General features: G+C 40.5%; 1 protein-coding gene across 2 annotated transcripts in view; it reads right to left on the bottom strand.

The window, feature by feature from the left end:
- Nucleotides 1–10,375: 10,375 nt before the first annotated feature.
- Nucleotides 10,376–13,302, bottom strand: part of arb2a (ARB2 cotranscriptional regulator A) — a 159,592-nt gene continuing 156,665 nt past the window's right edge. For both annotated transcript variants that reach the window (XM_078250489.1, XM_078250490.1), the window contains exon 11: nucleotides 10,376–12,803. In XM_078250489.1, coding sequence (XP_078106615.1) covers nucleotides 12,643–12,803 — 161 coding nt within the window. In that variant the 3' untranslated portion in view covers nucleotides 10,376–12,642. The remainder of the gene's footprint in view (nucleotides 12,804–13,302) is intronic.

The following is a 13,302-nucleotide window of genomic DNA, read 5'->3' as shown; positions in this document are numbered from 1 at the left end:
TGACAGATCCAGAGAATGGATTTCCTCTTATGTGGCTGAAGATAAACACAGTACAAGTGCAGCCCATGTGGGCTGTGAATGTTGGTTTTGGATTGTTTCCTCACTGTGGCTCCATCTAGTCCTCATATGAAGACATCTGAATATACAAATGTAAACCCCACTGTTATAACATAGAGCTTAAAAGTTGATTCTTTTTGGAGTATGGTAGCTCATTTCGGTAAATAGTATAGTTGATCCTTATGATGACGAGAGAATGGTCTATTTTATATGCCTTTAGATGAAGTGCTCAGCAACTCTCATGCCTGTTACAGCGGACAGATGAGAAGAGGGGAGCTTCAAAACTTACTGGGACCTTCTAGTTTACATAACAATCTATTTAATCACAAGCAGGGGTTTTATTGTTGATTGAGCTTTATTATCCATTTGTCCTACACACTCCCTCCAACACACACACACACACACACACACACACACACACACACACACACACACACACACACACACACACACACTTCCTCCCTCATTGGATCCTGGGTGACACATCAGGTACTGTGTACGGGGCTTCTCCACCTGCAGCCCCCCAGAAAACACAAACCCAGACTTCACCTCATTCCCTCCAAATCCACGTCTTCTCTTGCTGCTATTTACATGAGTTGGCCTACACTTTGCTAACACATTATTAGCGAGCGGGGAAGAGAGGGAAGCAGCATTTCTATTATATTTTGGAACAATGGGCATAGGGCCCGTCATACATTTTGAGTGTTTGAGTAAGGCTCTCTTGGTATTTGTTTTCCTCGACTTAACAAGCCATCATCTCACACATGCATATAGAATTGGAATTGCTCAGAGATCCCGCAGGCAAAGGGCGGGTTGCGGGTTCAATTAAGGTGGAATAATGCATGGGGACAAAGCGTATGATGACCTCGATTGAAATTGATCAGAAAACGCACTCACCAAAACACACACACACACACACACACACACACACACACACACACACAGTAGCTTCTTTGTTTTGACTCAGTGTTGCCTCTTTGTGTCTGCACTGACGCCATATCTGTCTCTCTGAAACCACAAGCTACTTTGATTTTGGAAATAATTTCCAACGCCTGAATATAAAGCTAAGGATTTAATACCACCCAACCTATGTCTAGACTAATTCACTCTTTTTTTTTGACATTTCTTTCTTTCCTTCCTTCCTTAATCGAATTTGCCACATTTAAGCTGGCGTGTGGATTTTGAGGCATAAGCAGCCTTTTGGGCTCCAACCATGGAATGACAGAGAATAGGAAGGTTTGTCATAATTTCTTAAGTAGAAAACAAGATATTTCACCACCACAGTGGGATTTTAACGAATTAAAATATCTCACTGCGTGCCTGTGATAAAACGGTACAGGATTGAGGCGCTCGCTTGTTAAGTAACTTGCTGTCAGTGTAGTTAGCAGTGCTCTGATATGGACGGTGGCTGCAGAGCCTCATCTCTTGGGGTTTTAATTAACAAGCTGTCTCAAAGCTGCAGAGCTCCATCAAACAGCCTCTCTCTCTCTCTCTCTCTCTCTCTCTCTCTCTCTCTCTCTCTCTCTCCATCACTAACTCCTCCACCCGTCAGTGCCTTGGGCTCTGTCTCAAACTTTAGAAATTCTGGTTCACAAATCAACTTGTTACCACAGTATGTGCACCAGCTGATAGGGTGTAACTACTCTGAGACGATTTGCAAAATATAAGTAGCTTGTTTTCTCTTTTTGCTTAGCATCTATTTACTCGCACTGCTCCACACGTTTATTCACCAGACGTCCACATACTGTACATATTCTGTTGGGTTTGACTTCAAGGCTGACTGGTGCATGAAGAACTGTTGCTTTTCTCTGAAGCTGGTGTGACAGACAGATGACTTTTATGGTCTGTTAAAGTGGATGGAATCTTTCAATCTGCTTCACAAATGTTAGATTATGCACCTTTAACCTGTGATCTTTAAGCACACTCAAATTTGAGATATATTCATTAGAAAAAGGCAGTAGTGGAATGTAAGGGAAAAGTTTTAGTCCATTTACTTAACATCTTAAGATTTTACATCCAAAACTAGAATAGGTTTATAAAATATGATGCACAGTTAAAGATGAAACAACCCAACAGTGTATAAAATGGTTAAATTGAGCTCCACCTCAACCAACTACACATTAATACATCAAATATAATGATGCAGTAATATAATAGTAACACTCATAGGGGGATTTTTTTTTCCCTGAATTGCGAGTTATTTTACTTTTGACACTTTGAGTACATTTTGCTAACAATACTGAAGACTTTTACTTATATTGCATTTTCAATGCAGGACTTCTACTTTCAAGGGCGTGTTTTTGTATTGCACTATTGCTACTTTTACTGAAGTAAAGGATCTGAATACTTTCTCCACTACCTGAAAAGGTTGATTTCCGGAAAGGTGACCCTCAGTTTGAAATCCACTTATAAGAATGAAATGAAGTTGACTATCACACTGAAGGAAATCATCCAAGGAGGATAAAAAAAAAAAAAAAAACATAAAATAAAGTATTTGTGTGAGTGTGACTGAGTAATGTTTACATAGGCGGTTGGCGCAACAGCCAATGTAAACCGCCAACCTCCTTTTGATTTACCACAGTATTACAGTGTGTAAGCACTGGCTTCAGATGAGATTTGTCTCTGGTGAAAGAAGCAGAAATCTCTCTCTCTCTCTCTCTCTCTCTCTCTCTCTCTCTCTCTCTCTCTCAGCCTATAGTAAACTTGGTGCTGGGCTCCCACCGTTGCCCAGACGGGGGTAATTTGATAGCAAGGCAAGGTCAAGACAGTGCGCTGTCCATGGTGCTGCGGCGGGGCAGGCTGGATGTTATCATCAAATTAGACAGGACAAGTTTCAAATCGATGCCACCCCCGGATGTCTAGAGACCGCCAGCAGTCGGAGTTAAAGTCCTAACAAGTCCCCCCTGACAGGTCAACACCTCAACACAAACACACAGCACTGATGCTGCAGCCTACAGGTCAGCAGCGCTGTGTTGGCCAGATAAGCACCAATTCCATTGAAGGCTCTAAGTGAAATATAGCTTTAGGTCCACTGTTATTCTGCGGGCTATCTGCTCGAGACTCGGGCAGCTGAGGCTGGATTTCGTGCTTTTATAAAGATTTTTTTTTTCTTCTACACTTTAAGTTCTTGTGCTAATTCATTTGCTTTTTACAGTCTTCATTTATCGGTTTGTAAGGAATATCAAGAACCCCCCAGCAAACACACTCATTCACACACACACACACACACACACACACACACACACACACACACACACACACACACACATCTACGTTTGTAATACAATCCATGCACATACTGTTATGGAAGGTCTAAAGTTTAGGTAAAAGCATGCTTTTTGGTTCATTTAAACTGCTATTAAAATGCTATAATTATTTGTAAATGCATATTGTTGTGGACCAAAAGGTTGCACGGAAAAGCACATTATGCTTTTCATCTTGACAAGATCAAAGAATATGTTTTATGGATCTTTTCCATAAAATGCAAAACATACTTGCATTAGTCCTTTTCACATCAAACACGATGTCATTATGAACTTATTTTCTATGCACTCCAGTTGACTGAAATGAGCTGCATTTAATTTGTTACAGATTCTGCAGAGCATAGAAAATATTTTTTCATTTTAATTGGATACTTTTTTAAAAAATTGTAATCAGAGTGAAATAGCTGTTCCTAAAAATAAAATGTCCATTTTTACCTGCAATATATAAGTTTTGCTTCAAATGATCTACATTGAAAATAGTTATAAAATGTATCTCAATGTAATCCAACTATATATTTCTTTATTTTTATTTTACTAAATATATAATATAATATATATATAATATACCAAATAATTAAACCTATGTCGACATTGTTCGAATAGTAAAAAAATGGAAAGTTGCACTTTATATATGCATTGTATGTGTTATCCACAGAATAAATGGCATTAGTAACAATCCATTCGTGAAAGATCAGAAGAGAATGAGTTGAGAGGGGATCTCAGAGAGAAGGGAAGAGGGCCCTGATTAGAGCTGTCACCGCCTGACAGCTTTTGCTGCAGGGATAAACAGCAATAAAGTAGGCTTGGCCGCTGTGGCGTTAACTTCACACACTATCACACACGCACAGCGCGCCACCGGAGGAGAAGGTAAATTCACTCAACTCCTCACAGGGCCACGCTCGCCTATCATCGCCTCTGTCTCCCTCCCTGCATGTCAAACTAGCCCTTCCTCCGTCAAACTCTCCTCTTTTCATCCTCCCTGCTGACTCAGGTAGCAAACACAATGAGGACCTTAGCGACAAGAAAGAAAGCTATTCGACCGGATGGAGAGATTGTGGACAAGAGAGAGAGAGAGAGAGAGAGAGAGAGAGAGAGAGAGAAACGTTATATTTGAATGGCTGATAAAGAAATGAAATAGATGGGAACAAAGTGTAAGCCGTCGGGATGGGAAGGAGGGGTTAGGCATTAGAGAGCAGGCTGCAAGGTGACTGCAGTCCCTTTAATAACACAAGTGTATTAACTCGCTTAACCACGGAGATTCAAAATGAACCCAACTTCACTTAAGAGGCCTTGCAAACCATGAAATGCACATCAAAAACATACACCTGCCAATCCCAGCACCTATATTCCTGCAAGCCCACTTCCCCCCCCCCTCCTCTCTGCTTCCGAGCTGTCTGTCATGGTGTGGCCTGGCTAATTTGAGTTCATTGGATGGCAATAATTTCATTTAGACCTTCATCTCTTTTTGGGCTGGATGTAATGAGGATGCAGGGTGCTGCCAGTGAAAGGCCGCACCCACAGTAATAATAACTTGGATCTTATTCTTACCCAACGCACTGCCGTGTTTATCCTCGGAGGGCTGCGTCCACATGATGAAACTCATCTATAATGTGTGATTTAATATCGCGTTGCACTCTATTTTTTTTTTCTCTCTGAGATTTTAAACGCAAAAGAGAGAAGACGGCGGGCTATAGTGGGGTTTAGTTCAGGAGCTACACTGCAAAAATAGTTGTTTTAACACATATTTTAGTCTATATTGAAGTCAGAGTTAATTTGTCTTATTTTTAAAACATTTTCAAAAATATTTAAATAAAATTGGAAATATTACATATTAATTTGACACTGTCAGATGTTCTAAGTTTGCACATTTTCAAGATTTTTTTTTCTTTAAAGAGAAAATATGTGGCTGATGATTCTTTAAAGGGCTACATTTTTTTGCAGTGTAAGTCAAGGCCTTTTCTCTAACCGCCAACTAATCGATATCTCACCAAGTCCAATGCGATATTGATTTAGGGAGGATTGTACTTTAAGGATTTCTGGAAATACCTCATTATTTCGTTGCTTTAAGTGCAAGAAAATATTGTTTCATTTACAGTCGACCTCCTTCGATTTATTATGGTCGCTTTAAATAAGACTGTGCACTTAATTGTGTGCTCATGGATGACAATTCACTTCTGGGGGGGTTTTAGTGCTAATACAATGGGTTTTTTTAAGGAGAATTGATCTTTTTTTTCCTACAAAATGGACTTTGAGCCACTTTCAGATGAAATTCCACTTTCTCTTTTTCAGATAAACTCTCAGTAAACTTTGAGAAAACTATGAATACAATTCCATGAAGACTATTCATTTGTGTTTTCGTTGAAGATGAATGTATGCTTCGTTTTCACTAAACTCACTTCCTTTTTCGATTGATATGTTATTGTATAAGTGTAATTATATACATTTAACTATTGTTCAAAAGCCTCGTTTATAATAGCGGATTATCCAGGTTATGAATTCATTACATTTATTTTTTTCGGTTTAATAAAATGTATTTATTGGGTTACCTGTTAAGATGTAGCACATTAGTTTATTACAGTACATTTAGATTCTAAAATAGGGAATATATGGTCAGAAGTAGATTTTATAATACCACATAATTTATTATAATATTTCAGTGCAGTGTATTAGGTCGGTATTATTATGATTTTAAGTAGAAATATCAACTTAAGTATATACACGCAATTTATTATTTATGATCAATCATTGGTCCTCTGTTTACCAACACTGTTTTTTAATCGATGGGATAGAATGAAAAATGTGCATGTAACTCAAATATACTGTACACACTTTGGGATTGTTTACAGGTGAGTCTGAGAGCAGTAGATTCAAACTCCATTCAACGTCTTCTTCTAACCTATATAATGAAGAAATACCGGGAGACATTGCATTACGGATCACTATGAAAGTTTCTTTTTTTGTTGGCCAGGTGTGCACAATATCTTAGAAAATGGCACGAGAACACGCATAGACACATGCGTAATTAAAATTGGCATTTGTCAATATGCTGTTTGAAATTTGACGTGCTAAATAACACACATTACTGGTGTTAAGTTTTCCGATATCCAGTCGCATTTTACAGCCTGAGAAAGGCCCCGATCACAGGCCTACCTAGAGCCCTCTCATCCTGACTGCCATTCATCAAGACAAAATGACCAATGTTCCACAGTAAGCCGTCGGTGGCCGGTTAAACTGGGCCAATGAGCGGTGTTATACTTCCTTTCCTGCCTCCTTCATCACTGCTTGCCTAACACTGCTTCCCTGAAATCATCAGAGTATAGCTCCAAATCTTAAAAGTCAGAGCCCATTCTTCAAATGTATTGCATTTCAGAGGGTGTTTTTTACTGCAGGAGTCTTTAGGCCAGCGGAGTATCAGAGGAGGTGTAATTGAGGGGGCGGTGAGGGGATAGAGTAGCGGTGCGCCTGAAAGCTGCCATTAAAGCCAAATGGACTGAACACCGTAAAACGGCTCTGCCAACAGCTGTTCCACAATCGGAGTCTTATATGCCATGATCCTCAAGCACGCACCACACACACATTAGGCCATGCTGCTGATGTAGTGGCACTTAGAAGTATTAGACAGCAAAGCCGAGAAAAGAAAATATCAAGGAATAACCACACGAATATCCCGGTAATATTCGTATTATGTTCCTGTAGGACTTCAGCTTGGCTGTGCTTCTTGGTGATTTAGGTCTCTAAAGGCGTTTTCACCTCTCTACAAGCCTTGCTCTTCTTATAATAACATAGGGAATTGCAATTTTTACTGGGATAGTCGATTTGTGTTGAACATTTCCACACATTATGGTTTTCATAAGAGCCCCAAGACAGGTGAGAGCAAAGGCTGAGAAATAACGGGTCACCCATATGGTTCTCTGTGTGTGTGTGTGTGTGTGTGTGTGTGTGTGTGTGTGTGTGTGTGTGTGTGTGTGTGTGTACGCGCGCGCGCGCGCGTGAGGAGAGGAAGCTCAGGATATCATTACACAAGTTTTCACTAGTTCGCGTGGATTTGCTTAAAAACTTTTAATGGCAGTTCATCACTCCACAATGGTGTTTTTTCGCAGTTGTGCATAATGTAAAATATATATATATGATGTGTGATATGTCGCACATCAAATTATTCACATCATTAAACAGATTAAAGAATATATTTGCATGTTTCTCTTGCATCCCTTAAGAAGCCCAGCACTCCCCACTTGGTGCAACACCTGTGCCCAGACGCGCATCTCTCAGCAGAGCAGCACCTTCCTCGCCCCTCAGAATAAAGCCCAGTCACACACTTTAAATGTGACGTCTGCGGCCCCAAGTATCGTCTCAGTCTACGACTCCTTATTAGAATAGATGAGAGAGGCGATTGAAGAGGAGTTGTTTCCACTGGATTAAATGGTTTCTCTGCAAGTCAATGAATATGTAATGATGTCTAACGAAACCGGCCAGTGAGTTCTGTGCTCTTGTACACAGGCCCTACTACATCAAAGACGTCTTCTGCTGAGGAAAAACACAGTATAGAGCCGGGGCAGAGAAAAGAGGGGCAGAATAGGGGAAGAGAAGAAGGGATACAATCTTGAATGCACCTCCAAGCTTAAGCCAGACATTCTCCCTCAGTCAATAGACGAAAAAGTATTTGCTCACGTACTGAGAGAGAGAGAGAGAGAGAGAGAGAGAGAGAGAGAGAGAGAGAGAGAGAGAGAGACACTTTCTTGAAGCAAGGGTGGGGGGTGAATTTACATTTTTTAAACTGCTTTAGAAATATTGTTTCTGATAAGCAGTCATGCCAATAAAGTAATTGAATTGAATTGATAGAGAAGGGGCGAGATGGAGAGAAAGAGAGTTCCTCCACCATGATTGTTAAAGATATTTCGCCCTTAGTATACCCGATAAAACACTGATTGTTGCAGATAGTTGACCCGTAAAATTTGGGGGTTAGTTTTCTCTTCTGAGCTGAGCATATAATTATGCAAATAGTGATCTGACAGTGATCCGCTGGAGGAGTGCTGAAGGAGAGAGTGTGTGTGTTGTGTGTGTGTGTGTGTGTGTGTGTGTGTGTGTGTGTGTGTGTGTGTGTGTATAAGGGGGGCTGTCAGAGGGGTGACATTCCAACTTTGCCTAAAGCCTGGATCCTTTGGAAAGAGTTCATCTTCTGCGGGGATGGCGTGCATATCAGAGTGGGCCAGAGCAAGCAAGCGTGACAACAACTCTCTTAAAGTTAAAATTAAAATATCAGGCTGTGGCAGCACAGGGGTCCCCCCGACGTTTTCATGTCAAGGGCCCTACCCAACCCACCCACAAAATCTGCCATTAGAGCACAGACCCCCCATTCGCGATGATTTCATCCTAAAGCTCCGCAGCTGATGCTATTTTCTGTTGTAGATATGATTCAGTGTGGAGCTGTCGGTAACTGTCTGGACGACAATAGCTAGGAGAATGAAAGCTATAATCAAATCAGTCATACCTATTCACACACACGCTGTTCTAACTTCTAGCGAGTAAAATGGGCAGAGACGTATCAGAGTATTTCTCGTTTGGTTTGGGGATCCCTCCCTGCCGGGGAACCACCGAGAACAGCCTAAACTAGCACCCCGTGGACATGAAGAGATCATCGCTGTCTTTAGAAGTGGGGAGACAGCTACATGTGACAAAGTGATGCATGAGTGGTCAATGTGAATGGCACAGGGCCCTCAGAGAATCACTTAAAGATAAATGGGACATAGTTTCTATTAGCCAAATGCTAGGAAACAGGCTCACAGATGAGCAAATTTAGAAACTCAAAAACTCTTGACGGTTTTTTTTCTGTATTGAAATGACCTAAACTTACTTTACACAACTTGTAGGCTAATGTTGTCAATAGGCTAATCGGTAAAGTAGACTTACTAGATATAGTTAAGGCATACAATAATTCCTGGCCAAATATCTAATTCAGTTCGCTGTGTAGGCTATTAGTCGTCTGCCTTGATGATCACTGACTGGAGGTCATCATTTATGGAGCCACTACATCATTGCTTTGGACAGAAGGCAGGTTATTTAATTAAACTCCAAAAATTCTCATTAATACTAGGCTACAAGAGATTTTCTTTCTCAATATCACATAATTGTTAAATTAGATTAGTCTTATCCTTAGTAAGTTCTGAAAACACTTTTAAGACAGAAAGTTGAGTAGGCTAGTGTGTGTGTGTGTGTGTGTGTGTGTGTGTGTGTGTGTGTGTGTGTGTGTGTGTGTGTGTTTGAATGCCTCTCTTTAATCAGCGGCCTGACACGGTGTGAGGGGGACTCGCCTGGTTCCACTTGTTGTTCAGGGGTTAATGGAAAAGATTTCTAAAGATTTATTGAGGGGGCGTTTAATGACCTGATCGGTTTCACCGTGTGAAAACAAATGATGCTGTAAAACCTCGCTGAGTTGGAGGGGGTGGGGGGGCCCTCACTTTGCCAAAATTAATGACCAAAAAGAGGGGAATTACTGTTTATAGTTTGTTTTCCTTTTTAAAACACTTAGTGAGTTACTTAACTCACTCACTAACGATACAATCCCTTCACCGACATTGCGCTCTTTCAGAAGCTGACCTACAGCCCGACAGGACATGTTTTAAAATGTCAAACTTTTAAGTTAAAAAAACAACAAAAACACTGAACTAAAGGGAAATTGGTGGTTTAGCCTGTCCAGAAACATGACAAAAGGCACTTAACAATTATGTGGCAGCAAATGAATGAGTTGGTCTTCCTTCTCGGTTAGATTTCATTGAAGTCATGTGAGATGAGGACTCCGGTCATTTTTCACTCGGTGCTCGACTTTCTCGTCCCTCTGCACTCGCTTTACACTTTCGGGCACAGCTCTCCTTCTCCTCGGTTCCAGCCATAGACGGACTTTCTAGTGCTGCGGATTTATTTTTCCACACATTCCTCCAACGTGCGCTACTCCGCACCGGCGTCAGTTATATACTTCTGCAAGAAAACCACGAGGGAATAAAAAGCAAAAGGGAATAAAAATCTACAATAAAATAGGAAAATATGTACAGTTTAAAAAGCAAGTTGCAAAAGTTCGTTTTATTAGCTTTCGACAGGTTTAATAGGTGAATTACAAAAATGAAATCAACTTCAAAATGATTTCTTAAGACAGCCGTTTAAAAGCAAAATGGACCAAAAGAGAATGAGAAAAACATTTGAGAATATATACAAAATATGTGACCAGGCAGAACACTCGCAGTTATATAAAACCCAAAGGCTTATGCGATAAAACAAAAATAGGCGTGTTCCTTAAACCAATACAACAAATAAACCATAAACCAACTATAGTCTTCAAGCACAATTGGCAAAATGAGTCCCCTTTTATTTGCAGACTGTGCTTTGGATTTAGGCTGCTCTAACATCTTTAGGTTCATTCACATATGGCTTTGCTGGGTATTATTAAAAACAGTGAACAGAGTCTTGTTTATTCCTAAGGCAACAATATACAAATTATGGAGTGAAAAAAATGAACTGACTGTAGCTGTAAAGCAGAAAGATGAGCAATGATATCTTGAAACGAAACTCATCAAATCAAATAATAAGCTAACTTCTTTGCCGAAACCTGGAGAGATCTGAATCAAATTAAAAGGAAATTAGGCCTGCAACCATCAGCCACAGTTGTCTCATTACAGCGGAAAGATAATCCACAAAAGCCTTCAACCATACACACAGTGGCAGGAGAGGCAGGATTTCACAGTGTAAAAGTTAAACAATGGGAACTATTTAAAGTAAAAAAAAAAAAAAAGGAAAGGTATATATTTCAGAATGTGTCTAAGGTATCATAAGATATAGTATCCGGTTTGAATTGTTACTAATGTCATGACACATTAGAAGTGTATTCCATTAAGCCTTGAGTGGTTTATAAAGCACACCAGCCTCATGGAATTCTTTTTTTTATCATGCTTGTGTCACATAGTCAGATTATGTGCAGCTGAGCAGGGAGCTGACTTTGTCACTTCTAAGTACACAAGAAGAGAACTTCTGTGGGAGGAAAGAAGCGTAAAAAATAGATATGTTACATTTCTCCAGCATCTAAGGAAATATCATTCAGGCTTAGAATAATATTGAAATCTTGGATTTCCTGACACGTGTAAGGCGATATATTGAGGCTTTATGAGTGTTGTGAGCTGACTTCTGGCTCCTGTTAAAATGAGATATCCCTCAAACCCATTTTGATGCTTGACTTTAAGTCATTTTAAATATGCTCACTGCCCGGAATTTTCCATATTCAGCACAGGTTGTGTTTGTTTTATTTGTTTCATCATATTCAATCATCCGGAGACATCAATTTCAAGAATATCAAATTGAGAAAAAAAATAATATATATTTATAATAAACACTAGAAGACTATCCACACTTTTGCAAATCAATCCTACATATATTCTAAAGTAAACACCTACAGCTCTAGTATTGGCTTAATATAAAAGAAATCAAATAGGAAGGTGTGTATGAGACATTGCATTCAAATTTAGTTCAAAGTTAAGAAATAAAAAAATAAAAAAAATGTCTTATTATAAGCACTGCAATCCCAGAAATATATGGCACGAGTTTGAACCACATTTTACACAAAGTTGAATAGGAAAAGTCCGGTTTAGAAGCTGACTGCATGTGCAGAGAAGTTAGAGAATGAAGAAGTCATAAAAACAACACCCTTTGTTAAAAACAAACAAATGGTCACCAGTTAAGAGTGTGTGTTCACTCTTTGGAAAAAAAGCATTTGTGGTGGGAAGAAGATGGGCACTGATCAGGTTGAAATGATGTTAAACCTTAGCAGAAGATATCATACAGCTGATTTCGGGGTAAGCAGTCCAGGCTTTAGGACCAGGGGGGAAGGGGGAGAGGAGGGAGAGACTGAGCAGTGCAGACTGGAGGGCAGGCGGGGCATTAGCTCAGTTCAGGCCGATGTCAGGACAATTAGAGGTGCACCACAGCGCATTGTGCACAGCGCCTGTCAGCCTTAATCTCTGCTGCCGTGGCCCATACCCGCAGCCAGGCCACAGCCCACGGGAAGCGCTAACACTCAGGCCCATATTGCTTTGACAGTTGCGCTCATCTAGAAGTAATGCAAAATGTTATTGTGATGTATACATGGTGACCCTGTACTCTTGTCTCTTAGAACAACAAGGCCCTGTGTGTGCACCACCAGGGAGGGCTGGAAGGGAGAAATGACACTCAGGAAGAAGACAGAGGAGAGGAAGACCGAGGGAGTTTGGAGAGGGAAAAAATAATAATTGCAGAGGAGATCTGGATCCCACTCCTCTTGTTCCAAGTCATTTTTGTCAGTCCTCTACAAATCTTGGTGTTTGTTTTTGAGGGAACTGCTGCGTGTGGTGACAGTGTTGGAGGTCTCCTCCGCCTCCTCATCCTCTTTCGCCTCCAGGACCTCACTGAAGAACCTGAAGATGGTGTTGAAACTCACCCAGGAGGTCAGCTCATGCCGCTCTGTGCCTACATGTAAAAGACACACACACACACACACACACACACACACACACACACACACACACACACACACACACACACACACACACACACACACACACAAACATAAGCATGAGCAGGGTTCACAAAGTACTTGCTTACTGTAAAGCTATATAAAAAAAAAGAAATGGTGGACATATGGTGGAGTATGGTGGACATTCTGACATAATTACACACGGAGGTCTGGATGCTATACACTTACTGTGGCAAAACAAAAGGTGAAAAAAAGCAAATGCATAAAAACTTTAGTCCTGTAAGGCTCACCACTCCCACAATGCATTGCATGGCTCCATGAATGTCTAAGGATTATTATGCATGAGAGCCATGACAGCCTATGACCTATTAGTCCAATGGGACAGCCCTTAATATCTTATCCAAGTGGATACCTGATAATCAACACCACTGCAGGTCCCTCTTTCCATCTCAGGCCTTCCAACAAAACCAGAATTATGCACAATGGGGGCAC

The sequence above is a fragment of the Sander vitreus genome, chromosome 5, assembly GCF_031162955.1.
Source record: "Sander vitreus isolate 19-12246 chromosome 5, sanVit1, whole genome shotgun sequence".
NCBI classification, from domain to species: Eukaryota; Metazoa; Chordata; class Actinopteri; order Perciformes; family Percidae; genus Sander; species Sander vitreus.
This window is presented reverse-complemented; position numbering and strand designations above follow the sequence as displayed.